The sequence below is a fragment of the Balaenoptera borealis genome (assembly GCF_965194805.1).
Source record: "Balaenoptera borealis genome assembly, chromosome: 2".
NCBI lineage: Eukaryota > Metazoa > Chordata > Mammalia > Artiodactyla > Balaenopteridae > Balaenoptera > Balaenoptera borealis.
In genome coordinates, this window is record NC_138867.1 from 1,320,594 (window position 1) to 1,347,251 (window position 26,658).

Below are 26,658 nucleotides of genomic sequence, written 5' to 3' on the forward strand. Positions count from 1 at the left end.
CAGGCCCCCGACACGACCATGGTCAAGATTCACAGGCTGTGGTCACCATGGAAGCAGGGGGCTCCCAGGTCTCCTGACTAACTTGTCCGCAGTGCAGACAGAGCCCCTCCCCACCTCGTCCCCAATGTGTTCCCACCCCACCCACACCGTCCCCACCCCGTCCCCACTCTGTCCCCATCCTCCCCGGAACAGGGCATCGGGCTGGCTGCACGCTGCGTCCTGAGCCAACCACGACCTCTGCGAGCACGTTTTCTGGCCGTCCCCCAGCACAGATCCTGGCAGCTTCTGGACCCGTGTCTCCCCGTGTCCCACGTGGTCCTGGACTCGAGGGGCGGAGCAGACGGAGGGCGGAGCACCCACCTTCCCCGCAGCCAGACGCGCAGCCAGAACGCACTCTCCTCACGATCCCAGGTCCTCGATGAGCAGAAACGCAAGGTGCCTCTCGCTCAGCCCAAGCCCAAGTGAGGGGAGCCGGGTCTCAAGGTGCCTCTCGCTCAGCCCAAGCCCAAGTGAGGGGAGCCGGGTCTCGAGGTGCCTCTCGCTCAGCCCAAGCCCAAGTGAGGGGAGCCGGGTCTCGAGGTGCCTCTCGCTCAGCCCAAGCCCAAGTGAGGGGAGCTGGGTCTCGAGGTGCCTCTCGCTCAGCCCAAGCCCAAGTGAGGGGAGCTGGGTCTCGAGGTGCCTCTCGCTCAGCCCAAGCCCAAGTGAGGGAGGGGAGCCAGGTCTCGAGGTGCCTCTCGCTCAGCCCAAGCCCAAGTGAGGGGAGCTGGGTCTCGAGGTGCCTCTCGCTCAGCCCAAGCCCAAGTAAGGGAGGGGAGCTGGGTCTCGAGGTGCCTCAAGCTCAGCCCAAGCCCAAGTGAGGGAGGGGAGCCAGGTCTCGAGGTGCCTCAAGCTCAGCCCAAGCCCAAGTGAGGGGAGCCGGGTCTCCTGGCAACACTAAATGGACACCCAAGACGTGTCACAAAGGCGGGCCCCGCCCCCGGGACGCATCACCAGCTCTAGTGCAGGGGCAGGGTGGCACAGGGGCGGGCCCAAGAGACCCTCAGGAGGGACCCTCACCACCCGTGCCTGAGCCTGGAGAACTTCAGCCCTCGGTGAAAAGGCGGTGGGCTCGTGCCCCCGACCCGCTGCTTCAGCAGCTCACGCCGGGGGAGGCCAGGGCGTCCATACCAACCTCGTCCTCACACTTGACCCAGGAGCCGGGACTCCAGGCTCTGTCCAGGGTGTGGGTGCCTCTGTCTGGGCTGCGCTCCCCCAGCCTGACGCCCGGTTGCCCCCTTGAAGGCCACGGAAGGGCCACGGCAGGGGCAAGTAGGGGAGCACGGGGCACGTGGACACAGTGCCGAGCGGGCAGCTCGCGCCACAAGGATGGCCAGCCCACTGGCTCAGGGCCTCCTCCCCCCCGCCTCTCACCACATCGTCTCGATTCCCAAGCTCCAGAAAGTCCCGGTTCCTTAGTGTGGTGTCCGAGGACTCCTATCTGAAGGCCCCAAGTGCGGCCAATCGCCAATCGCGATCCTTCCTTGGGGGGGACAGGGAGGGGGACAGGGACACGTCCCCTCTCCGTCCACAGAGGCGGCGGCCTCTCGCAGGCTCCGGCTGCCCGTGCCCCACGCACCCTCCTGGGGAGCCACGGCGCCGGCAGGCTGGCTTCCTCCAAGCAGTGTGGCGGCCCTGCTCCCGGCGCCTGCAGGGACGGCTGGGTCTGGCCCAGATGGACAGAGGCACGAGTGGAGGAGCCGGCAGGTTACGAGGCCCCCTGGGCGGGGCTGGGGGCCGGTTAGGAGAGGGGGGCTCCTCCGCGGTCGGGGCCCCTCTGCTGGGCCCTGCGCCCCAGCCTGACCGGCCCCTCCCCGCTCACCTGGTGTCCGTTCCCTCAAACGGCAGCGCTGCCTTTGGCCCGACGGCACGGTCCTGGGAGCAAAGCACCACCGGCACGACGACGCTCATCCGGGAAATCCTGGCTGACCACAGCCGGCAGGGGCGTGGGGGGCCAGGGGCCTCCCGGGATCGCCCACCTCGGGCCCCAGGGAATGAGGGGCTGCGGGCTGCTTGCAGGGCCCCTGCGCGCGGCGCCCACCGCGAGCAGGCCCGGGCTGGCACCTCCACCCAGAAAGCACTTCCCAGGGAGGCAGGCGCCCAGGACGGGACCAGGCGGCGCCACGCTGCCGCCGCCGCCGTCCACAGTACTGCCAGGGGCCCACAGACGCCTCCCGAGCCCCAGGGCAGACCATCAGGCCGCCCGAGCAGGGTGTGACCGCGAGAGTCCAGCCCGCCGTGCAGCAGAGGCCGCGGGCTGCAGGGAGCATCTGGGCCGTGCGCTCTGGTGACTGAAAGCACAGCTCAGCCCCGCAGAGAGCGTGGCCCTTGCTCGTGCACTCCCCCCCCAGGGCCCGGGGGCGGCCACAGCTCCTGCCTGAAGCAGGCGTCGCCCAGGCCGCTGCTCAGCGTGTCCTCACGGTTCTTCGAAGTGCAGGTGAACGTCCCCACAGCCTCCTGCACGGGACACGCTTCTCCGGAAACACGTGTGAGGGCAGTGACCGGTGCCGGGGAGCACGCACCCTCGGGGTTTGGGGGGCTGATGACCGCAACGCCAAGTGCCCCCCAAGTCCAGCCGGCCCCAGGGCATCGCCCGAGACTCTGAAGGAGGGCACCTGGGACTGCGGGGCAGGCACTCACCTCCCAGGGCACCCCAAGTCTGCTGCAGTCGTGAAGGCTCCCGACTAGCCCGGGGCCCGGTGAACTCAGCTGCTCACACTTTGGAGAAACGACCCCCCTTCAGGGGCATCGCTGCTCCACGGAACACCATTAAGAGCTACAAATTCAGGGTCTGCTACCAATTCTCGTAAACACGCACAGCCACGATCCCCGCCCGGGGCAGCCAGGCCTCTCCACACCGCAACGTGCGAACCGGGATCGCCACACCCACCTCGGCCGGCTCCCGTCCCCGAACTGCTGCGTCGTCCCCTCCCCGACCCAGACCCCCCACCTGGTCTTCACGGAGGGACGGATCAACAGGCCTGGAGTTCGGGGCGCTCACGCCTCTCGTGGTAAGTAGCGCTCTGTAAGCCTGCCCGTGAGCACCTGGACCAGGAAAGCGGCCCTCACTGGGAGGGTCTCCAGCCCAGGTGGGGGACCAGGTGGGCGCAGAGGGGGAGTGGCCACGCCGGAGTCGGCGTGGGGCAGGCGCGGGCGCTGGCACAGTGCCCGCCGGCACACGCACGCGCCCCTCACAGGTCTTGTTCTGAGGGAAGCTTCCAGCAGAAAAGCGCTGTAAGACGGACGGACGCTGGCCGTGCCGCACTGTCCGCCCAGGCGGCCTCCCGGAAGCAGCCTTTTGTTTTCTCTCTCCGGGGAGTCAACAGTCCCCTGTGAGGCCTGCAGCCAGCATCTGGCCCGTGTTGCCCTGAGGGTCGCCCCCTCCACCCCAGCCACCTGGGCAGTTACTCTGGCCAAGAGCGCCTGTGGGTCTCGGCTGGATCCTGCCGGCTTTCTTAGGCAGAAGGCCTGGCACGGAGGCCCCAGGTCCCCCGGCTTCACGGCTGCGACACCCCCAGGAGGGGCCTGAGCCCCGGCAGGGCCCGGGGTGAGGGCCGGTCACCCGCAGGGCCCCACTAACACCTGCTACAACATGGATGACCCCTGAAAACCGTGCTGAGAGAAGCCAGACCCAAAAGGCCGCAGAGCGCACGATTCCCCTTGAACACGAAGTCCAGGGCAGGGACGTCCGCGGAGACTGAAAGCAGAGTGGTTTCCAAGGGCGGGAGGAGGGGGACCTGGGGGGTGGGGGCTGCCAATTGGTGCAGGTTTTCTTTCGGGGTGATGGAATGCTCTGGAATTTGAGAGATGGTGGTCTACGAAAACATGGGGGCCTGGGTCGGAGGGCCCTCCTTGCCAGCGGGCGTGCAGCTCTGAGTGGCAAGGCGGGCTCCCCTGTACACCGTGTGCCCCAGACTCCACACGGCGAGTGCGGGTCCCTGGGACGCCCTGCCGCGTGCACCAAGGCGCGGGGTCCGGCCTCCTGCGTCCACAGCCGACACGGCCACTGTGCTGGAGACCAGGCCCTCAGGGGAGTCTGTGCTCCAGGGACTCATGTTCTGTCTCGGCGGCCTTGCCCTCATGCGCTATACTCCACGTCACGCTGGCGTCTACTGGAGAGCTCAGGCTGCGGGCCAGGGAGAGGCCATGCCCGCGGGGCTGCACCGTGGGGACCCCGCCTGGGATGCGCAGGGGTCCCGGCCTCCTGAGCCCTGGTGGGGGCAGAGCCCACCGCCATCCCAAGGGGGTTAATCCAGATCCTGCCCCTCCCGGCCTCCCCACAGCTGGGGCGCTGGCTGAGGTGGGGGCTGGGGGGCCTGCAGGGCGGCGGAGGGCCAGCCACAGGGCTTGGGGCCAGCTCTGCGGCCCCGCGTAGGTAGGGAGGACGGCTGCCCTCCAGCCCTCCCGGGCGTCGGCTCCGTACCAGCCCTGCTGATGGGCTCCTCTGCTCACAGCGGCCACAGCTGCTCCCGACGCCTCGCCTGTGAGATGCCTTGTGCTCCCCTCTCCCCAGCGCTCACGGGGACCCGCGTCCCTCCGGACGGCGAGGCAGCCAGCCCTGCTCCCTGGCCTCTCGGCCACACGCCTCCCCCAGGACTGACCCTGCCCCGGGAGGCAACGGAGGCTCCGGTTTTACGTTTCACGGCGAGGGAACAGAACGGGAAACTGCGCGGGGATGGGCGTGACCCTGGACGTCACTGCGGTGCCAAGAACCGGGCCAGATGCGGAGGAGACGGCAGGAGACGGGGCTAGGAAGAAGGAATGCCATCCAGCTCGCACGACAAGGGTTTTTACTAAGTCACGCAAAAGGGGACGCCTAGCAGTGCTGCAAATACGCGTAATGACACTCTGTGTATCTTTTTATTAAGATCTGTATTTACATTTTGCAAACACAAACAGGCATCCAGTAAACACTTCCAGAACAAAGAGCGCTTTCGGACACTTAACCCTTCGCCGTGCCAGCAGGACACGCCAGCTCGCAGCACCAGGCTCGGAGAACGGGGGGCGCTGCCCTCACTGCCAGCTCCCGCGCGGCCCCCGCCACGGCCCGCCTGGGAAACGTGGGGACGTGGGGCACGGGTGGGGCGGGAACGTGCAGGACGCCCCAGGGAACAGAGACAGACGCACCCACGTCTGCCTCCCAAGGGCTTCTCCCAGAGGACGCGGGGCAGACAGGTGCGTCCACACAGGCACAGAGAAGGACTTCACCGCCACCGAGAAGCTCGGAGACAGACCACACCAGCTTCCCAGAATCTGGTCACGCACCCTTTATGAGTGACCTCCAGCTCTTCAGGACGCACAGGACTAGCCACAGAAGCGCCGCATCCCAGCGCAGCTAACACGACAACAGACAACTCACCACCTCCCCGGCGCTGCCTCCCGCATGCCAAAGGGGACAAAATGAAAGTCTTCGTCTCACGACAAAAACTCTGTACATGCAAATAAAAACTTAAAAAATAAAAAACAATCAAAGACTATCTACAAGGCTAGTTCTTCGTGGAGGCTGCAGGTTCTGGGGACTGAAGAAACTCGTACGGGTCGTGGGTCCCCTCTGGCTGCTCCCCAACACTGAGGCGAGAAGGGCTTCCTGCAATCACGGGAGAGAAGGCACGTGTCAACCCGGCGTCTGCCACACGCACGCAGCTCAGGACCCTCCTTCAGGGGCGTCGCTGCTCCACGGAACAACTTTAACAGCTACAAATTCACGCGTGTTGCACACGAACGTCCGCGTGGCTGCAGTCAGCTGAGCCCAGGCCTCAGCCCCGAGCCGTGGCTCCCGGGGACGGGCCACCCGATGGCCCCAGAAAGGGGGCCCCGAGCCTCCATGCAGCAGGGTTGCTGCTTCTGTAGGAAGGAAGGCTCCTCGGCCGGGGGCCCTCAGACAACCCCAGCCTCCAGAGGAGCCCCAGTGTCACCCTGAGTCCACCAAGACCTTGGGGTCCTCATATCTGGGGCTTCCCCAAGGTCACCTGGAACCTCCTTCACGTGCCTTTATCACAAGGTTAACGGGACCAAAACGCTGGTCCTTAAGACAGTTTTAGCCAAACCTCTACAGGCGATCAGTCCCCTCCCCCTCCCCCAAACGCCAAGATCTGTTACGTTGAAAGAGTAACTCAGTATCTGTATCTGGGAACGAAAACAGCAGCACGAGGACTAATCTGCACACTCAAGGGGCCAGGAGACACCCATCTGCTCCCTGGCCGGGTAGGGCCCCCATACACCCACCCGCCCTCACTGGTTCAGCAGGGGACTCCCAGGCCAAGCGAGGTCCCGTGCTCTCCCCACACGAGGGTCCTGCAGGGACATACTTGTCCACACGCTGTTTCAGGACCACAAGTAGGAACAGCAGAAAGAAAGCAACGTTCCCAATCCCTCATTCTGGAAGGCTGGCAGGTCCACAGCTTGGGGCTCCTCCTGACACAGGACCTGCAGCACCTTCCGGCCAAGCCCCCAAATCCCTAGACTGAGTCCCACCCAAACCCTTCACCTCAGTGCAGCCGCCTGACCCGGGAATCCCAGGGGACAGGGTCCTGGGGGGGGCAGCGGGTCCCACGGAGCCCCGTGGGCCTGGACCCAACCCCGCACGTGCCCTGGCCTCCCAGGGTCTTCCCAGCCGCGACCCACGCCACTCCGCACGAGGCAGGCCTCACCCAGGTGGTGCTGGTCCCTGTCAGAGGCGTTGGACAGGGAGCTGAGATTGGAGGACGGCCGTGAGCCCCCGCGCTCTACCTGCGCCTCCTGCAGGTCCTGAAGGAGCTTCGTGGTCTCATCCAGGCTCAGGTGGCCGTCGTCGTGGTCCAGCTCCTTCTTCACTTTCCCTGCACACACGGGACGATGGGATGTGGGCCAGGCCGGCCAGTCCGTCCACCCGCAGCCACGCTCGCTCGTCACCACGCGCACCAAGGACGATAACCGCCTGGCCGAGCCTGCCCTGCGCCAGTAGGAGGGCGGCCTCTTGGGGGGTCAAGAGCCGCACACGTGCTGTGGACACCTGCGGCCCAAGCCCCCAGAAGGCGCGGCCCAACGGCGGGACCACGTTCGCCCTGCACTGACCTGGCTCTGTACCCTAAGACGGCCTAAGAAAAACCTGGACAGGGCCCGACGCTCCAAGCTGCCTAACGACCGTCGGAACGGCGCCCGGCACGTGCAAAGGCGCGGACTAAATCCAGCGCATCCGGCCAACCACGACCCGGCAGGCAGAGAAACAGGGACACGCAGCCCCACCGGGGTGCGGGGGGCGGGGAGCGTCGCACATGAGATGCGGGGCCAGCGATTAGCAACACGCACCACATGTGCAAAAGGCAAAGGACACGCGACCGGAGGCAAGAAGGGGGCGACGCAGGAAAAGTCGGTGGAGCTTCTGGGGGTGAAAAGAACGGCAGCTACCGCGAGCCCAGGAGACTGACAGGTCAGCAGCAGAAAGGGCGCCCAGTGCCCCCAGGACTCCGTCCGCCACGGCCCGAAACCAAGCAGAGAAAAGACCAAAGGCAAATGGGCAGAATCGGGCCCAGGAGAGTGTTGAAGAACTACAGCCAGAGTCCCCACATTCGATAAGAACCCCAAACCCCCAGGCCCAATGAGGAAACGTAACCCATGAAGGATAAACCTAAAGAAGAACAAACCAGAGCTGCTGTAACCAAACTACCAAAAACAGGTAATAGGGAGAAAACCTCAGACTCTGCGAGAGGAAAAGAACAGTTGGTCAGAAGGCCAGACCGGCCCTTGGCTGGGTCCCACCCGCCGAGTGACCGAGGGGTCGATGTGCCAGACCGTCTGTGCCATGGTGTGCTTTGTCCTGGGCCCCTGCCTTCCTGCTAGGAGTCTGGGGCTGGGGCTGGGCCAAGCAGAGGCTGCCGGTCGTCACAGCTCCGGCCGGGGGCTCGCAGGGAGGGCGCGGGCAGCTGGCGCCGGGTCTCCTGCAACAACACCCCCCCGGGCCCCTCCCCTTTGGGGATCCTGGACTTTGTCTTCTCGCTGTAATGAGCCGTGAGTACGACCACCACCTGCCAAGCCCTGGGGTCCTAAGGAATCACCACATCTGGGGGTGGTCCTGGGGACCCCTGAACCGCTGGGAAACCAGAAAACAGCCAGGTGGCAGGCTGGAACGCAATCCTATCCATAACTGCGTTGAACACCAAAGGTCTGAAGCGCTCCAACCAGAAGGCAGGGCCCGCCAGGCTGCGTGACGGAGTGAGGCCCGCCTGACACCCTTCACGACGGGGTGATGAGGTCCACTTCCAACAGCAGGCAGGGGCCCGGACGCAGCCCCCGACCGCAGGCCAGGCCATCCTTGCTGGGGCTCTTCTGGGGTTTCTGGGCGGTAAGCAGCACCTCCGGCCTCTGTCCACTTGAGGCCAGAAGCACCAGGTCCCAAGTGTGAGGCCAAAGAGGTCTCCAGAGGCTGCCACAGGTCCCCTGGGGGAACCGCCCTGGGCGAGACCGCCGAGGGGACGCACAGCACATCCAGCAGGTCTGAAGGGGGAGGGGAGGAGGCGCTCCACGAAAACCACGGGCCACGAGGGGCTGGGAGGGCCTCGTCAGCACACGAGAGCCGAGGGGAGCACAGAGGCATCTTCCCCGATGGGGCCGGCCCAGCGGGCACACGTGGACGATGGTGGTGTGCACACCGCTGCACTAACCAGGGGCGGGACCCCAGCGGACGATTCCCAAGGATGGGGCCTGAGGTCAGACAGGAGAGCCGGGCGAGCCCCATTTGGAGTCACCTGGGGGGGTCCTGAGGATGGGGGTCTTTATCGTGCGGCCAATGGGCAGGGCCGAGCCACCCTCCCGGGGGGCAGGGTACACACAGCGCCCGGCACAACCTACCCAGACAGCCGAGCACGGAGATGTCCAGAGAGACGTCCGAATAGGACTTCATGGCCATGAAGTCCAGGGTGGAGCCACCATCCCCGAGAGGGTCCCCCACCTGCAGGAGACAAGCGACGTGAGACAGGAAAGGAGAGGCAGCTGACACGGACGTTAACGGCCTGCCAGCCACGGGGAGGCCAGGCCTGCCGCGTTGTGTCCACCCCGAGGAGCCCACGCCGCAGCCCAGGGGTGAGCTCCCAGTGGATGCCTGTACCTGGACCAGCAATGAAGGCTGCCGGTCTCTGGGGACCTACAGGCGCTGAGGGGACCTGAGAGAGACCCAAGACCTGAAGGGCCAGGCTACCTTCCAGGAACTTAACAGATAACGCGGCAGATTCCAGAGCAGTGCACTCTCCTTCCTTCTCTGGGCTGACCCGCGGAGGCCCTGCTGCGGGCCAGAGTGGGTGGTCCCTGCCCAAGGCGGGCTGCAGCCCATCCCAGCTCCTCGCAGACTGTGCGAGGCTGGCACCCAACACCACACGTGTCTGTGTAGCCCAGACAGAGGCCCGAGCAGAACCCTGGCCGCCCCGTGCACCTGGGGGAGATGCCCTCGGCACCCTCTCCAATTCTGCCCATCCAAGGGCCCTCACCTGACAGGCACCTGACGCTCTGCCCTGGCTGGGCCCCCCGGTCACCAAGGCCAGGTGACCCCTGCAGTCCAGGCCCCCACACCCTGCCCAGAGGAGTGGCACCTCTGCCCACATGGCCATGTGCAAAGCTGGTGGCCACAAGTGCTCCAAGTCACTCCAGGGCAGGATGAGGAAACCACGGCCGGACCGCAGCGGACCGTTTCCTCAGAGAGTGCCTGCCCCGGCGCCGGCGAGGCCCCGGGACGCCCCAGCTGAGAGCACGTGCCCGCCGGCAAGCCCGCCTTCTGGGAGGACCGGAAGCCCCCTGCTCACCCTGCGGGCCGCCCCGCCAGCCCGTGGATCCCTCTGTCCGATTTGGAGGCGCGTGCTGCGCCCACACCCCCAGCCAGTCATCGCAGTCGGCTGGGGGGCCACCGCTTAGGATTCCTCATCAGCAACACAGCCAGTTTCTAAGTAAAATACCTCAACCATCCCACCTCAAAGGCCAAACGCAACTGTCCTCAGGGGAACCCGAACGATTAGGCTTCCGCTACCTTGTCCACGAGACTCACCTGTCCTCCGTCCGGGGGCTTCGTCGGAACGCTTCTCCTCTGCAAAGCAGGAGAGACGAGGGCCAGTGCTCCCCGACGGCCTCACCCAGGGCCACTCACCCAGCCGCCCGCGCGTGAGGCGGACGCGCCCACCCGCTGCGCCGAGCGGGCCCTCGTGGGGTCACGCTGCCCGGTGACTCACACGGCCCGCGGGTCGCAGCCAGAGCGAGGCCGCCCCTCGCCCCCTGGGGCCCGGCTCACGAGACCACCCTGGGGTGAGGTGGACACCAAGCAGAGCAGCCCAATCTGCGTCTGCATCCCCAGGGGCAGAAAACCAAAGAGGAAAGTCAGACGTTGGAAAAACAGCCGATGGTTTAACCCAGAAGATGGTTTAACCCAGGAGGTAGAGAGATGCAGAGACCAGCTGGATCCCAACAGAGCAGGACGCCTGTGGTGCCGCCGCCCTTGCAGGGATGGGGCCACGGGCCAGGCACCCTTCTCTCTGGCCTGCTCAGCGCCAGGGGAGGGCGTACACTTGACCACCCCTGTGACCACCACTCTGACCACAGCACAAACGCTGCACTGAGCTGTGTCCTGTGATCTGGCAGGAGCATTGTCTGAAACTACCCTAGTTCTGTGGACGAACCTAGAAACAGCTACTCAGCCTGCATGCTCTCCATCTGCGATCTTTGGCTCAAGATGATGTTTCTGGGATTCGCTTGTGTTAAAAGCTCCACAACTTTTAAGTAGAAAAATAAATACTGCCATTGTTTTAACGTCTATTTCCTCACATAAACTTCTGCTAACATATATATTTCATTATTGGATGCTATTTATGCTGTGGCACGCCTGAAATTATGCCACTCTGAACACAGTTCACATTCAGAAAAGTGATCAAACTGTTCTTGTCTCCTTTGTCATAAATTGGCCATAAGTGGATGGGTTTATTTCTGGGCTCTCTATTCTGTTCCACTGATCTGTGTGTCTGTTTTTGTGCCAATACCACACTGTTTTGATTACTCTAGCTTTGTAGTACAGTCTAAAGTCTGGGAGTGTGATACCTCCAGCTATTCTGTCTCAAGATTGCTTTGGCTATTTGTGTTTCCATATCAATTTTAAAATTATTTGTTCCAGTTTTGTGAAAAATGCCACTGGTATTGTGATAGGGATTGCACTGAATCTGTGAATTGCCTTGGATAGCATGGCCGTTTTAACAATATTACTTCTTCCAACGCAAGAAAAGACAGTCTGTTCAACAAGTGGTGCTGGGACAACTGGACAGCTACATGTAAAAGAACGAAATTAGAACACTACCTAACACCATATACAAAAACAAACTCAAAATGGATTAAAGACCTAAGTGTAAGACCAGAAACCATAAAACTCCTAGAAAAAAACACAGGCAGAACATTTTGATATAAATCGTAGCAATATTTTTGTTTTTGAATCTGTCTCCTAAAGCAAAGGAAATAAAAACAAAAATAAACAAACAGGACCTAATTAAACTTAAAAGCTTTTGCACAGGAAAGGAAACAATAAACAAAACAAAAAGACAACCTACTGAATGGGAGAAAATATTTGCAAATAATATGACTAATAGAGGTTAATATCCCAAATACATAAATAGCTCATACAACTCAACATCAGAAAAACAACCCACCCAATTAAAAAATGGACAGAAGAACTAAACAGACATTTCTGCAAAGAAGACATACAGATGGCCAACAGGCACATGAAAAGATGCTCAACATTGCTAATCATCAGGGAAATGCAAATCAAAACCAAAATGAGTTATAACCTCACACCTGTCAGAGTGGCTGTCATCAAATAACAAATGCTGGAGAGGGCGTGGAGAAAAGGGAACCCTCCTACACTGTTGGTGGGAATGTACATTGGTGCAGCCACTATGGAAAAACAGTATGGAGATTTCTTCAAAAAACTAAAAACAGAACTACCATGTGATCCAGCAATTCCTCTTCTGGGTATATATCCAAAATATATACTAATTCGAAAAGATACATGCACTCCAATGTTCATAGAAGATTATTTACGTTTGCCAAGACATGGAAGCAACCTAAGTGTCCATCAACAGATGAATGGATAAAAAAGATGTGGTGTTTATGGGTGCGTGCGTGTGTGTGTGTATATATACACACACACACACACTCACACACCCACACACATATACATACAATGAAATACTATTTAGCCATAAAAAAGAATGAAATTTTGCAATTGGCAATAACATGGATGAACTTGGAGTGTTTTATGCTACGTGAGATAACTCAGACAAAGAAATACAAACACTGTGTGTTATCACTTATATTTGTGATCTAGAACACACAACAAACCAGTGAATACAACAAAAAAGAAGCAGACTCACAGATACAGAGAACAAACTAGTGGTAACCAGTGGGGAGAGGGAAGGGGGGAGGGGCAAGACAGGGGAGTAAGAGGCACAAACAAGCTACAAGGATGTATTGTGCAACATGGGGAAGAGAGCCAATATTTTGTAATAACTAGAAATGGAATTTAAACTTTAAAAATTGTGAATCACTGTATTGTATACCTAAAACTTACATAACACTGCACATCAACTATATACTTCAATAAAAAAATGATAAAGAAAAGCACAATCTAGACTTCACACACAAAAAAGAAAAAAAGATATTTGAAGAAATAAAGGCTGAAAATATTCCAAATTTGATGAAAACTATAAACCGGTAAGCCCAAGAAGCTCAACAAATGTTAAGCAGAATAAATACAAGGAAAAGCACACGCAGAAACAACAAAAGTAAACGGATGAAAGTCAGCTATAAAGACCAAAATTTTAAAGTATCTAGAGGAGCAGGCAGCACTTTTTCTCCAAATGGCTGGAGAGCAAATATCTGGGGCTTTGCAGTCACGCACGGTCTGTAGCACGTTTTTTTTTCTTTAAACCTTCAAAAACTGTAAAAAACACTATTAGCTTATGGGCCAAAATTTGCCAATCCTTGATCTTGACCAAAAAAGACACATTACAAATGGAAAACAAAGATAAAAATGACTGCAGACACTTCCTCAGAAACAAAGCGAGTAAGACATTGTTTTAAGTAGAGGCTAAAACGTCACCCTATAATTCCACACCGGGAACATAACTTTCAAAAATGAAGGAAAACGAAGACACTTTTCAGATAAAGAAAAAGCTGAGTAAATTCGCAGCCAGCAAATCTGTCCTTTAAGAAACTTCAAAGGAAAGTTTTCAGGATGAAGAAAAGTGACAGCAGATGAAAGAAATGTAGGTCTAGAGAGCAATGGAGAATACGTGCTAGACAGAGAGGATCTCTATAAGTTTCTCTGAAAGACAATTGGCTAAAGTAAAAACAAAGAATAAATAATAACCAGAGAGGGAGGAACAGCCACCGACCACTTAAAGACAGCACATCCCCTAGCGCCCAGTCCGGCGGGCACAGGAGTGGCCCAGCGCGCCCACCTGCCTCAGCTGGAAGAGCAGCCGCGAGTGGTCCCCGCCCGTGATCTGGTCCAGGAGGTCATCCACCAGCTTCTTGCTGTAGCTCCCGGCATCCTTCACGAACTCCTGCAGGCTGGGAGGGGCCGCGAGAGAACAGGCTGGAACCCACCCTCCGCGCCCACTCCCCATCCTGGCTGCACGCCCCTCAGACATCCCCCCACAGGACAGGCTCTCCCTGAGTGCTACAGCCCTCCAGGTGGGGCGGCTTGGGGAGTGGACAACAGTCTTCATCAGAGTGGCCCATGACCCAGAAAAGTTAAAGAGCAAAGTGAAGAACACGTATCCGCATACCGACATACCTCACGCTAACTTTCATACAAGAAGCACGCTCCTATCTGCTTGTTTTGGATTTAGCAGCACAGGGAGATGGAGGAGAATGTGCAGCGGAGGGCTCCACACTGGGGGGCGGGGGGCGCAGGTACGGGAGCAAGACTCCCCACGTGCACCTGGAGTGTCATTTTGATTTCCTGACCACGTGAATGCTTGAAAATCCAAAATAAGACTAAATAGCAAATTTGGAAAGGAGCCCGGGAACGGAACCCAGAGCCCAAGCAGCAGAGCCAGGCCGAGTCCCAGAAGGGGCCCCGGACTGCAAAGGCCCTCACGTGGGGCGGGGAGGGCTGCGGGCCTGGAGGGTCTCCACCAGGAGCCTTGGGGTGGGGCGCAGGGCCGAGCAGCGGCTCTCCCGGGGGCCTGGGAGTGCCCAGGGGAAGGGGCGCTGGCACCTCGAAGGGCGCGGCCTGCGCCCTGGGCTGTTCAGGAGGCCCGGGATCCGCAGGCCTTCCAGGAGCAGGCGCCGGGGGCGAGCTCGTGCTGGCCGCACTTGCTGCCTGAACCAAGGGGAGCGGCGCCCCCAGAGCTGCGAGCCGAGGAGCGGGCCACCACTCGGGACACGAGCCTCCCACCTGCAGCTTCCTCCTCGCTTCTTTACCTTCACTTCTTTTTTCGCACAAAAATCAGGGTGAGGTATTCATTTACTGTATTAGGGGCGAACTGATTTCTTGTTGTGTGCTCTTCAAAGATATTCCATATTCTCTTTGGAATAAAACAAAGATCTAGCATGGGAAGACTCTATTTCTCAGAGACTAGCAAAGTCGTTACTGTCCCCATAGAAAAATCACTAAAATTCTAAAAGAATGATCCACTTCTACTTCATCTCAGAAAACAAAAAATACGAAAACAGCCCCATAAAAATGCAGTGCTCTATCACTAATTTTCACATCACATCTTAATCGCAGCTGGGGCTGAACCGCGTTCCCAAAACGCTCACGTTGAGGCCCTGAGCCCCATGCCTCAGAGCGTGACTGTATTCTGAGACGGGGCCTTTAAAGGTGATGAAGTTAAAACCAGGTCTTTGGGGGGCCTAACCTTGGTGTCCCCAGAGGAAGGGAGCTCCGGACACAGACGCGCAGAGCGAAGCCGGGCGAGGGTGCGGGGGACGGCGGTCTGCACGCCGGCGAGCGAGGCCGCGGGAGGCGTGCCCTGCCCGCACCTGCACCTCGGATTCCCGCCTCCAGGACTGGAGACCCTGAGCGCGTGTGGCGCGAGCCGCTTTGTTTGGCGGCTGGAGCCCTCACGCAGCCACGAGACCCTCTTCAGGACAGCCGTGACCCCGGCTCTCCCTGACGGCGCACGGCCGCCCCACACACGGGCTCCCGTGGCTCCGGCCTGGACCGTCATCACCCCCAAACCCCGACCGACCGAGTGACCCGAGCTTGAGGGCCGCCTGCGGTGGCCGCGGAGCTTTCCTGGACGCTGCCGGCGACGGCGCTCGGCCCCCACCCCAGCCCTGCCCGCAAGCGCGCCGCGCCGCCGCCCACCTCAGCGCGCACTGCACCCCCGTCTCGTCTCCGTAGGCCGAGTACAGCAGCTCCACCTCGTCGCACTTCAAGTCGCCGAACACTGAGTTGTTGTGCGTGGACAGCGCGGTGCTGGCGCCGGACAGGAAGGTGACTGGCGGGGCGGGGCGGCGTCAGGGCTGCGGGCTCACGCGGGCCACGCCCCCGCAGCCGCCGCGCCCCGCCCACGCCGCGCCCTCCGGGGAAGGGGAGGTCCCGGCGGAGCCGCGCAAACCGGAGCGCCCAGCGTGAGCCCCACGCGTCCTCCCGCCCTTCGCGCAGGGCCCCCGCTGCAGGCAGTCTCGCGACCCCTCCAACGGATGAAGCGTGACGGCTTGTTGGAGGAAACGTACACCGCACCCGCAGGGCGGCCGCCAAGTGCAGGCCCCGCCCCCCCCAGCGGCAGAGGCGGCCCCTGCGCCGCCCCCCCTCCCGCCCGGTGGGCTCCCGATTCCCACCGCTTCACGCGACCCGACTTGGGAGATTAGAGGCAGAACCAGGACCGGATGCGGCGCCCACACGGTGAGCCGGGGCCGCGGGGGCACTCACCTCTGCTCCTTCTCTCCTCCCTGAAGCCCAGCGCGGTGAAGCCGGGCAGCAGCTTGCTGGACAGCGCGCTCAGGTCCACCGGGTGGGTCTCCTCCTCTGCAAGGGGACCAGGGCCGTGAGCAGCTGACCCCGGAGCCCCCAGCCCCAGGCAGTGATGGGCGCACGCAGGAGGGCGGGCCCGGGGGCTCCCTGTGCCCACCTACAGCCCATCTACCCCGCCGGCTGCCTTTCATCTCAGCTGCACCGTGATCTCACCTTAGTGCCCCCGCAGCTCTCACAACGACAGGCCAGCTGTCTGCCCACCACAGGGCAACATAACCTTCCCAAACCCACGCTACCGAGAGACCTCAGGCCACGTGCCACAAGAGCAAGAGAGCAGCCTGAGGGCAATTCCTACACTGAATTCGCCCTTCAAGTTGCTCACGTGACCTGAGCAGGACCTTCAAATCCCCAATCTGAACCTTAATCTCATGTTCTCTAAGTGTTGACCAGCTCGCCTGTTCTCTTCTAACGAGAACGTATGATTCACTCCAACTGAAGGTCAAAGGCAGTGGTCAACGCTCGTCCTCCTCAAACATCAGAGGACACTGAGTGACCCTGCTCATCTTGGCAGTGGCGGGGAAGCACGGAGGGGCATGCTGGGCCGTGAGAGCCGTCCCACATCCACGCAGGTGAGAACAAGGGGAGTGTTTCACCTGCTGTGTGTGTGTGACAAGCCTTTGAAACACTTTTCCAGAAAATGGAAAAGTGTAAAAGTACTTTAAAGACCACAGCCGTGACCATGCAGGTTGGATGGACCCTCCTTTCAAGGAAGCTCATGCCTCCTTCGAAACCTTCCCTGATGTAACTGACGAACAGGCCGTGTGGGGCAGACGCCTGCCTCGTTCTAGCTTCAAGGGCGGGCAGAGCCCAGTGCCCCAGTTCCAACAAAGGAGCCTCAGCTGGGCTGCGAGGCAAACCCAGCCCCCAGGGCTCTGCGGCAGCCTTGGGGAGCGCGACCCAAAGCGCTTGGGGCTTGGGGGCCCTTGGCCCGAAAGGTCTGACCAGCATCTCCGTCCTCGCTGGACGGCCGCCCGCGGTCCACAGACCACATTTGCATCCCGCTGCGTGGAAAACCGGACACGCCTTTATCTACCCTTCCCCACAGCGTCGTGACCAGGGCGAAGGGGCATGTCTGGCAGGCTGTGAGGTGCAAGGTCACTGGACGGGACAGAGGTGAGGAGAGCGCGTGTGAGCCACCCACCGTCTGCGTCCGGCTCGGCCGTGTTGACCACGCTGTACAGCAGGCTCCCGTCCCCGTTCTTCTTCAGGTAGCCCATCTGCAAGGAAGCACGCCTGAGGGCCCACTCTCTGCGCGGCCCCGGCTCCCTGGCCCAGGGCTCCACCGAGGCGCCCACAGAAGCAGGCCTCCGAGGATGGCCTGAACCCTCAAGGCCACGAAGCTACTCATGTCCCTGTGAACAAACGGCCACGCGCACACGTGTGCGATCGAGGAACTTCGGGGACGGGCTCCTCGGGACCCCTTCCAAACAGGAGCTTTGAAGACAGAGAATGAAACCTAGAAACAGCCTTTTCCAGCAGTCAGAGGCCCGAGCAAAGCGAGCTGGAGCGGGACCTGGTCAAGGAGACCAGAGATCCACCTCTGACGCCCGTGGGAACTCATCTCCGTTTGAAAACCAGCCTGCGCCTAAGAGCAGCCCCCCTGCACAGGCTGTCGGGAGGGCCCAGGAAGGGGAGGCTGCCACGTGGGTCGGTGTGTGCAAGGGGCCCAGCGTCCGAGCAGGGTGAGTAGGGCATGGGTAGAGGGGGATGGAGAGGGGATGTAAGTTGGGTTTCTCACTGTGGAACTACGAAACTGTAAGGGGGAAAAGCAAAGCAGACCCACTGATGTTGGACGGAATTGAAGGTCTCAGTGTGAAAACACGGTGTTCAGTGAACGTAAACACAGCCGTCAGTACAGGCTGTACGGACGGACGGGGCCTTCCTAGCTTTGTCCACCAGGGCCCAGGTCTAGGTCTGGGATGCCGCTCTCCGCTAGGGAACCAGGGCTCCTTGGAGAAATGCTGACTCCAGGGCTGAAAGGCCACAGGAGTGCAGACAAGCGAGCTCAACAGAAAGAACTATCACGTGAGCCACACGGGCAACTTCAAACTTTCTAGAAGGCACATTGGAAATAAAAAGAAACAGGTGACGTAAAATGTAACATATTTCATATAACCCGACACATCCAAATCGTTACCACTTCAAACTTCTTTATGTAAAATGTAAATTCCAACGCATGTTTCACAGACTTAGTACAAAAAAAAAAAGTAAAACTGTAATAAGTCTTTACACAGACTGCACGTTGAAATAAAATTTTAGACATTATCAGGTCAAACTAAACACTAGGGTTAATTTCACCTGTGTCCTTGCTAACACGACTACTAGGAAGTTTAAAGCCGCACACGTGTGTGACTCACCCTGTTTCTATCGGATGCACGGATGTAGGATGCCTTGTGTGTTAGAGAGAAGGTGCTCAGAGGAGCGCAGGGCCCCCTCGTGAGGACCAGCAGCCCTCTGCACAGGCTCACACCTGGGTCACACCCACGAGGGACTGCAGGGGCACACAGACACGTGAGCACACGGGGGAAAGGATTCACCTACAGCGGAGAGTCCCGGCCGGCTCGGCCTCGGTCCGGGACAGAGGGTAGCGCCCCTGCTGGCGGGCGGCCCGCACACAACCACACCCGTCCTGTCCTTGAGGTGCCCTTGGAGTCCCTCCCTGCCCTCCGGGAGGCCGGCCAGCAGGCTACCCCGGCCAGTGGGGAGGAGGAGCCGACCCCTCCGGTGACAGCAGCGCCGCACGCTCGTAATGCCCGGCTGACCTCTCGCCCATGACGGCCGTGCCGCTGTCCCGGCAGAAACACAGCCAGCCCGTCGGGGGAGCTACCTTGCCACCAGGCAGCAGCCGGCTGATCCTGTCCCGGGCCTCGTCGGCCGCGTGCTCCACCAAGGCCAGGACGTGCTCCTCCGCGGTGCTGTCGGTCAGGCTGCAGGCGTTGCCTTCCGGCTCGAACATGCAGCTACGAGGCAGGAACAGGCAGGAGTCAACGGGCCGCACGTGGCACGCTCACCCTCATCCCCACGGTCCGTCCCTCACGCCACGCTGGGCGCAGCACAGGGCTGGCTGGCGGGGCGGCGCAGAGCGCGCTGCAACTCCCTGCCTCTACTTGCGACGCTTCCGCTAAGACGCGAAGGTACCAGCCAAGCAGACGCTCCGCGTTTCCTGCATCTCGGCTGCACGTTTTGGTCACTTGAAGAGCGACAGAAGCCTCACGGGTTAGTGCCACTCAAGGCGTCAGTAGAAAAAATGACAATCCCACGCGGGGCTGGGGCGCTGGCAGTAAGCCTGGGCTGGAGGGCGGCCCCCCAGGACCCAGGGCGCCTAAGACCGCAGAGGCGGAGGGAGAGCGGACTGCCAGCGCCCGAGGGAGACGCCCCCTGCCCCCTCCCGGCGGAAGGCTCTAGAAGCAGAGGCACCGGGCCCCTGCAAGGAACTGTGGGGATGGGGTGAGCCCTCCTGGGGCTCTCGAGCCTACGGAAGGCCCTCGCTCAGGCCCAGGCTCACAGCTACCGGCGCGGGGAGCCCGCCCTCACGCAGCCGTCTGCCCAAAGCAGCACACCCGCGCCGAGCCTGCGACGGGCAAGCCCAGGTCGCCAATGCGCGTCCTACGCAGGAGGGCATGTCTTTGGGAGTGAAGGGTCAACAAATATTCACACAGAGCACGGGTGTGGGAATAGCAGTGACTGGTCAGCAGTGGACACCGCAGAGCCAAACAGCTGGCCCTGGCGAGCCACGCCTGGGACAGAGCGTGCGTGTGTCCGGCCGGCCGGCGGGGGTCCATCAGGGCAACAGCGACTCTTTGCCAGGACAAGCCACTGTGCACTGGCATGCGGAGTGTGTGGGTCACAGAGCAGAGAGCTGCGCCCCTCACAACTGACCCCGGGGCTCAGGGTCTTCTGACACTCCCAGCATCCACCGGGGCCACCTCATTCCCAAGGTGGGCAGGGAAGAAGGGTCGCCTCCCTCTGAACACAGGGTCCAGGGCTGTCCCAGCTGCCTTGAAAGCCCGGGGGCTACAACATGGCCCTCGGCTTCCAAAGAGCAAACTCTCCGGCCAGCAACGCAGGCAGCCTGTCCACAGCAGCTGCGCAGACCCGCGAGGCCCAGCTTGTCCCCCGCTCCCCACAGAGCCATGGCCCCCAAGGCGGGCGGTCCTTTACCTGATGACTTCTCTACTCGGCCTTTTGGATTTCTTGGCAGTTTCTACTTGTACGGGCACAACCTCAGGGACAGGCTCCTCGACGGCTGTATCTTCGTTGCCCAAAAGAGCTGCCTGCTGAGAAAAATCCATGTCCTGCATAAACGACATGCTGCGCTTCAAAGCTAACAGCCGCTCCTAGAATCAGAAAGGACAGAGCAGCAGGGACTTTACCTCTCCCTCCGGCCAAGGCACCATGACGATGGGATGGGATGGGTGGCCACAGCCTCACCTGGCCTAACAGCTAACCTGCCACGGGGTGCGGCACCAAAGGGCGTGCCAACTGGCCGGGAGTGGTCAGAGCCGGCGGGGATGCACCTCACCTATGGGCTGGTCAGGCCCAAGGCACTGGTCCTAGATGCGTGACGCATGCAGCCTGGCTCACGGGAGAGGTCGGGGAAGCCACCTGGGACGGCCGGGATGGCTGTCTGGCTTCAGAGAGGCAACCACGTAAAACAAGCCCGCAACGCAGGCTGCGACCCAGTGAGACCAAGAGATCCGGAACTCTGCACCAACCCTACGCGAGACCCTGCAGCTGGGGCAGGAGCAGAGAGAAGAGAGCGCCTGCAGGAGAGGGGCGTGGGGAGGGCGGCTGGCTGGGGGGCTACCCTAGAGCAGAGGGCCCACGCCGTGGCCAGGGGCGGATGGATGGAAGCGTGTCAGTCACTGTGAGCTGCCGTTTAGGCACGAGGACCGTGGAGGAGGAGGACGCTCACAGCCGTGGCTCCGCGCTCGCTGTTAGAGGGTCCCTTACTTTGCTCATCATCTTAAAGCCCGCGTGGAGGATCTTCTTAGCTAACTTGTAGTACACGGTGTCTGGTCTGTTGTATGTCATTGCATTATCACACATCAGTTTGAAATCTGCCTGAAAAGAAAATGAATTCATCAAGTTTGAAACACCACAGATAACAACAAAGAGTTGAGATTTCTATCAGAAGAGGCCAGAAGTGGCTGAAACAGAGTGGAAGACAATTTGGCTCTTTAATTCAAAGAGTAATCGTTGTGAATTTATATGAACTTTGACAGGTTATTTTCCACTACGGATTACTATAAGATATTGAGTATATAGTTCCCTGCTCTATATAGTAAGTCCTTGTTGCCTATCTGTTTTATATATAATAGTCTGTAACTGTTAGTCCCGAAGTCCTAATTTATGCTTCCCCCATGCCTTTCCCCTTTGGTAACTGTAAGTTTGTTTTCCATGCCTATGAGTCTGTTTCTGTCTTGTATATAGATTCAGTTACATTTTTTACATTCCACAAGTGATGTCGTATAACATTTGTCTTTGTCTGACAATACTTCATTTAGTATGATCATCTCTAGGTTTATCCATGTTGCTGCAAATGGTAATATTTCATTCTTTTTTATGGCTGAGGATACTTTTTAAAAACTCTGAGAGATTTTCATAATTGTTCATTGGTCTTTACTTGTATGAAAAATATTCCAGTGAGAAGCTTGCCAAAGTGTGTAACTGCTTTCTGAACGTAATATACACATTTCACAGGAGTAAAATGCTGGTTCCCTCTGCTTCCTTCCTGACCCACCCTATTCCCTCTCTTTGGAAGGAACTCAGACATTAATAGGAAAAAAACCCAACAACTGGTTCTTTCAAGCAAAAGCAGAGGGATGAACTGAGAGGTGGGCATGTCCTCTATCTCTGGGATTTTTCCAAAGGATTTAAAATTCTGTCTACAGACAGTTACTCTAGTACCGTTAGAAAACCACTTTCCCCTAAAATAAAGAAGAGCCTTAGTGAAAAACTTACAATAAAAGTAAATGCTTTGAAGTATCAGCATTTTACCATCTAGCCAAATTCCTTAGGGTACACCTGTCACAGGTGAGTCAGACCTCAGGATGGACAACTGCTAACGTAGCGTGTGCCACCCGGAGTCCTTACCAAGTCACGTGCCAGTGTCCCCAGGGCTGGGACTGAGGCCGTAAAGTCCCTCTGTCACAGATCCCAACTGTGACAGGTTCAGAACACTCTCTGGAGGACACGTCTTGGCTTTGTCACTGGGTGAGTGACCAAATTAGGGGCCTGCAGGTAGACAGGTCGACTCTAGGACATGGATTATTATTAACCACCTGCCCACAGGAGTAGTGCCTGACCTTCCTATGAAAACTTTCCTTTTCTCCCACCCTCCCTTTAGTCTATTGTGCTGTTTCTGCAGGTCAGCAAACCCTTTCAGTAAGGTCTCCAGTAAATAAAAACAGAAAAGCCAAGCTTTTCCAAAGTTAACAGAACCTAAGAAAGAAACCTAATGCCTTTTTCTAAGTGACAGTATTGTCAATGTTGTCAGGCATTCGTTTTGATCTTCCCCCGAATCTGAAAGCCAATAAGCCATTTTTCCCTTTCACAGCCAGTGCTGAGAAACAGGGAGTTAGGGACAGAGCACTCAGAAGACATAAAGATTTATTATCCTAAAAAATTTAAATTCCCCGTTATTAAGATAAGGAAAATTATGTTTCTAAAAATACCCATTCTGGAGCCAGGCCAAAAGGAACACATCCTCGCTTGACCCAACATGTCCGTTTATGCCAAAACAGTAACTTAAAAAAGAAACACGTCTACTAGAACGCAACATACAGGCCAGCTTCTAGACCAAACTACTGAGAAAAGTACAACCAACCCCTATGTTGGCGAAACGTCAACCCCACACAGAAACACCCACGAAAACTTGGAACTGGAAAGAACCTAAGATGTACGAAGTGTCCACTGGACGTGGAGACACATGGAGCCTCCTAACAATGACTTCAGGAGCTGAAATGAATTTACCTTAAATTCCGTGACTGACTTGTATTCATTAGCTACAATTTTGTCCTTCATTGTGCCAAAATCCATCGGGTGTTTTATTATCATTGAGTATCCAGGAGCAATTGCATCGGTGACAGGAAAAGCAAAAAATCCGTGAGGATCTTTTCTGAAAACACAAACATCTTTATTTAAACTGGAAAAACCCTAAAATCTAAGTTTCTGAACAAAACCCCTCACAGTAAAAAATTTGATACACTTAACCAAATTTTAAGATAGTTTCTTAAAAATAACAAATAAAATTTATGCTCTTTAAAATTGTGGTATTTTGGATACACTGAAAATTCCAAAACTACCGTCCCGGCTCCTGCCATGACTCTACGTCAGGGCGTCTGACAACCGGTGCAGACTCAGAGGAGGTGAAGGAGGTGTTCTGGAGCCCTCCCAGCTCCGCACCCACATGGCAGCACCCCACCGCCCCGACCAAGCGTTACCCAGTGAAGGTGAAGTGCCTGCTTCACAGGGGACGGGGTGAGGCAAGAACGCCAGAGAGGGAAGGCACCTCGGATGTCCCCTAGCACAAGCTCTTTAGAAAAGCTCTTTACCTCTGGAGCTGGCGGAGGAAATGCTCTAGTAGTTGCTGAATAGGCGTGCTCTCATTTTCAGCTGACGATTTAAACAGTAAAAAAATAAAATTGAACAAAAGGATTTTGGTATCACTTCACCAGAAAGAAAACTCCAATTTCGTAGTACTTATTTATCTATTTCTTGTTCTACAATGTTTTGGGTTCAAATGAGAACTGGATATAAAGATAAGCAGACCCCGCAAAGCTCAGCAGGGTGAAAAAGGGCACCCTCAGCATCGGTCCCCTAAACCCCTCAGACTGCCAACACCCCTCTAAAACAGTGACGTGGAGACATCACTCATCACCCTGTCTCCAGCCCCCATCACTCCTGGGCCTGGGACATTCCACACAAGGTATGAAGCAGCAGAAGGCTCTGGACATAGAAGCTGACCCTGGAGGCACCGATATCGTTGTACTTGATATCGTTTACGGGTCTAAACTTCTGGGCACGCCTCTGTTTATCTGTAAAATGGGAATAAAAATGAGGGTTCCTGTGAGGACTCCAATTGTTAACTACGTCTCTGGGCCCATGGTGTGAAAAACACGGTTTTCAGGGAATGTGAACGCAGATGTCGGTACAGGCTTCCTTCCACAAGAGTACGTATTAAGTGGTCCTCCCTAGCTTTGTCCCCCAAGGCCCACACCCAGCGCCCAGATCTGGCATTTTGAATGCTGTTCTCCACCAAGCAACCAGGGCTCCTTGGGGAAATGGCTCACTCCCGGGCTGAAGGGCAACACGAGTGCAGACCAGTGGGTCCCAAGAGTGACGCTCTCGAGAGTGATCAGGACAGGTCCAAGAGAGCATCGTCTGATCATGAGCTTTTCAGGTCTGCCGGGGCAGGTGCTAAACGTATGCCCTCAGACAGCTTGTTACGCAGATTAAGCTAGCAATTACTAGTAACTGGAGTAACTTCAGGCGCGTTCATCTGAGGAACTGATGCTCTGTGCCTGACCTTCTCTGCTCCACAACAGGCCCAAGGGCCCTGAGTCCTACCTGTTCCCTACAGCAATGACTCCCGCAGGAGAGGGTGTTGCCAGGAAACAGCAACCCCACGACTGCAATACAGTACCTCCCCCCCCCCCGACCCTGGCAAATCAAAGGTGGTCAGACCCCAAGCCAAGAAAGAAACACCTGCAGGACAAACCTGCCTCCCATTCAGTACCTCCCGACAACCTGACAGCCTCTGAGGGAAGTGACCACACACAAATCAGAGGGTCCCGAGCACTCCAGAAGCCTTCCTCTGCTGGAGCCAGCAGAGCTCCCAAGGGAGCTGATGTCCTGCATAACTGATGCCAGCACTAGCCTCCTCCCATCTACGATGAGCTTCTCATTAGCTCATGGGCTTTAAAAAAAAAAAAAAGGCCAGGAGCAGCAGTGGGCCAAGCCCTGCTCTACAAGTTCAAAGAGGACGGCAAGAACCTCAGGTCCGTCCAGCTACTCTGTGTGAGGCCCTGGAAGAGAAAATGCTGTTCCTTCCTTCCTATGCTTCTCCCAAGAGTTGAAGGGCGGATGGCAAGCACTAGCTCCCAGCGACAAGCTCCAAAGCTCCAGGACGTCTGTGAAAACGCCGCCACTTGCCTGGCTGTGTCCGGCACGCTCGGACAGGCCGGTCGGGGGGCGGCTCCACCTCCACCTTCTTCCCGGGATCAAAGTCGTCCGCCTCTCCCTCTGTGTCACAGTGTTCCTTTTCCCGTTTCCGCTTCTTCTCTTCCTGTGAGCAGGGTCAAGGCAGCGAGAGCAACGAAGCAGCTGTTAACAGATCTCGTGTTTCTAAGGGAAAGCTACGAGAGAAAAGCCCTCTTCCAGAGCCTCTTCTTACTCCAGACCACCACCCTTCAAAGACCCGCCCCCCAGGGGCCAGGCAAGAAACGATGCACAAAGAGCCAAAACCGAAGCAACTGACCTCTGCAGGGTGCACCCTACTAGAAACAGAACACCCCCTTCCTGAGGCCAGGAAGCCCTTACTCCACCTGCCCCCCAGGGGTTTCGGCCGCCCTCGCTCACCTTTCGCTTCCTCCTTTCTTCATCGTCAAGGTGTTTCTCCTTCTCCGACTTTTTCTTTTTCTTCTTCTTCTTCTCCTTGTGCCTCTCTCGCTCGTGGTCTGACCTGTCATCGTAGTAACTGGAGTCGTGGCCGGACCCCGAGAGCTCTGTCACTTCACTTCCTCCAACCTTGAGCACCAGCTTCAAGGGCTTCTCCAAAGGCTTGTCTGCATAGTCTGTGGACACGCAGGCGGCCTTCACCGTGTGTGCTCAGGGCGCTCACTGCTGCCCTGTGGGCAGCATGGTGGGCCCAGGGGGGGGTGTCACGGGGAGGACACAGCGGCCCAGGAAGGTGGGGGGATCAGCTGAGCTCAGGGGGACAGCAGGGGAATGCCAAAACCATCAGCGAAAGATGCTGCTGGGTGCAAAGACCGGTGGGGTGCTCCTTCCGCCCCGCCCACAGTCATTCTCAGGGGGGCTGCAGGGAGATCTCTGGGTCACTGTCAGGGGGGAGGAGCCAGACCACGCCTGGGGCCCAGGCGCCCAATCCCCTACCCCAGGTCCTGGCCCGTGGTCACCCCCTTCCTGTCCTGAAGCAGCCCCCGTGCGGCGTCCCTGACACCGGGACCAGGGCTGCCGGACCAGGGCACAGGCGGGAAAGGCGCGAGAAGACCTCGGGAAACACGGACGAAGAACCACAGAGATGCTCAGCGCTTCTCTCCAGGACGCGGCCAGAGCTAGACGGACGCTTGAGAGGCGCGGCCCCGAGACCCCCGCCGGCGCGCCCCGGACCCCCGCTCTCGTCCCCGGGATCCCCGCCGCCTCGAACGCCCGCCCGCCCGCCCTCCCGGCGTCACAGAGCGCGTCCGCCGCCTCACCCTCGTACGACGAGCGCCACTCGGCCTTATGCTTCTTGTGCTTCTTGCCCATGGCGACGGCGCCGAGGGCAGCAGCGAGCCCTGCCGGACCGTGGCCGCCGACCCCCAGCCCCGGCTCTCCGCCCGCCTCGCCGCGGAGCTTGTAGGATCGCGCCGGAAGCGGGCGCCGCGGCCGGAAGTGACCCGCCCGCCGGC

The 26,658-nt window shown here is 58.5% G+C and overlaps 1 protein-coding gene and 1 long non-coding RNA gene across 7 annotated transcripts; one reads left to right on the plus strand and one right to left on the minus strand.

Moving 5' to 3' along the window:
* Window positions 1–668: 668 nt before the first annotated feature.
* On the plus strand, window positions 669–5,375 carry LOC309623316. The gene is made up of 2 exons (XR_014241314.1): window positions 669–3,047; window positions 4,550–5,375. It is a non-coding gene; the product is annotated as an uncharacterized lncRNA (long non-coding RNA).
* BRD9 (bromodomain containing 9) lies at window positions 4,878–26,637 on the minus strand. 6 transcript variants are annotated; one of them, XR_014241313.1, is made up of 17 exons: window positions 26,464–26,637; window positions 25,607–25,821; window positions 25,181–25,313; window positions 23,581–23,641; window positions 23,000–23,144; window positions 20,978–21,088; window positions 20,186–20,361; window positions 18,852–18,984; window positions 17,166–17,241; window positions 15,923–16,018; window positions 15,356–15,488; window positions 13,497–13,608; window positions 10,046–10,084; window positions 8,863–8,962; window positions 6,687–6,854; window positions 6,345–6,471; window positions 4,878–5,623 (listed from the first exon to the last, which is right to left on the minus strand). XR_014241313.1 is itself a non-coding variant. In XM_082380112.1 (16 exons), the coding sequence occupies exons 1-16, from the start codon at window positions 26,513–26,515 to the stop codon at window positions 5,523–5,525; spliced, it is 1,788 nt and encodes a 595-aa protein (XP_082236238.1). In that variant the 5' UTR covers window positions 26,516–26,637; the 3' UTR covers window positions 4,878–5,522. The 6 variants fall into 6 exon arrangements, 5 of the variants coding, with proteins under 5 accessions (XP_082236238.1, XP_082236236.1, XP_082236237.1 ...); XM_082380112.1 differs by lacking the exon at window positions 6,345–6,471 and having other exon boundaries at window positions 20,186–20,298; XM_082380110.1 differs by lacking the exon at window positions 6,345–6,471 and having other exon boundaries at window positions 20,186–20,301.
* Window positions 26,638–26,658: the final 21 nt, after the last annotated feature.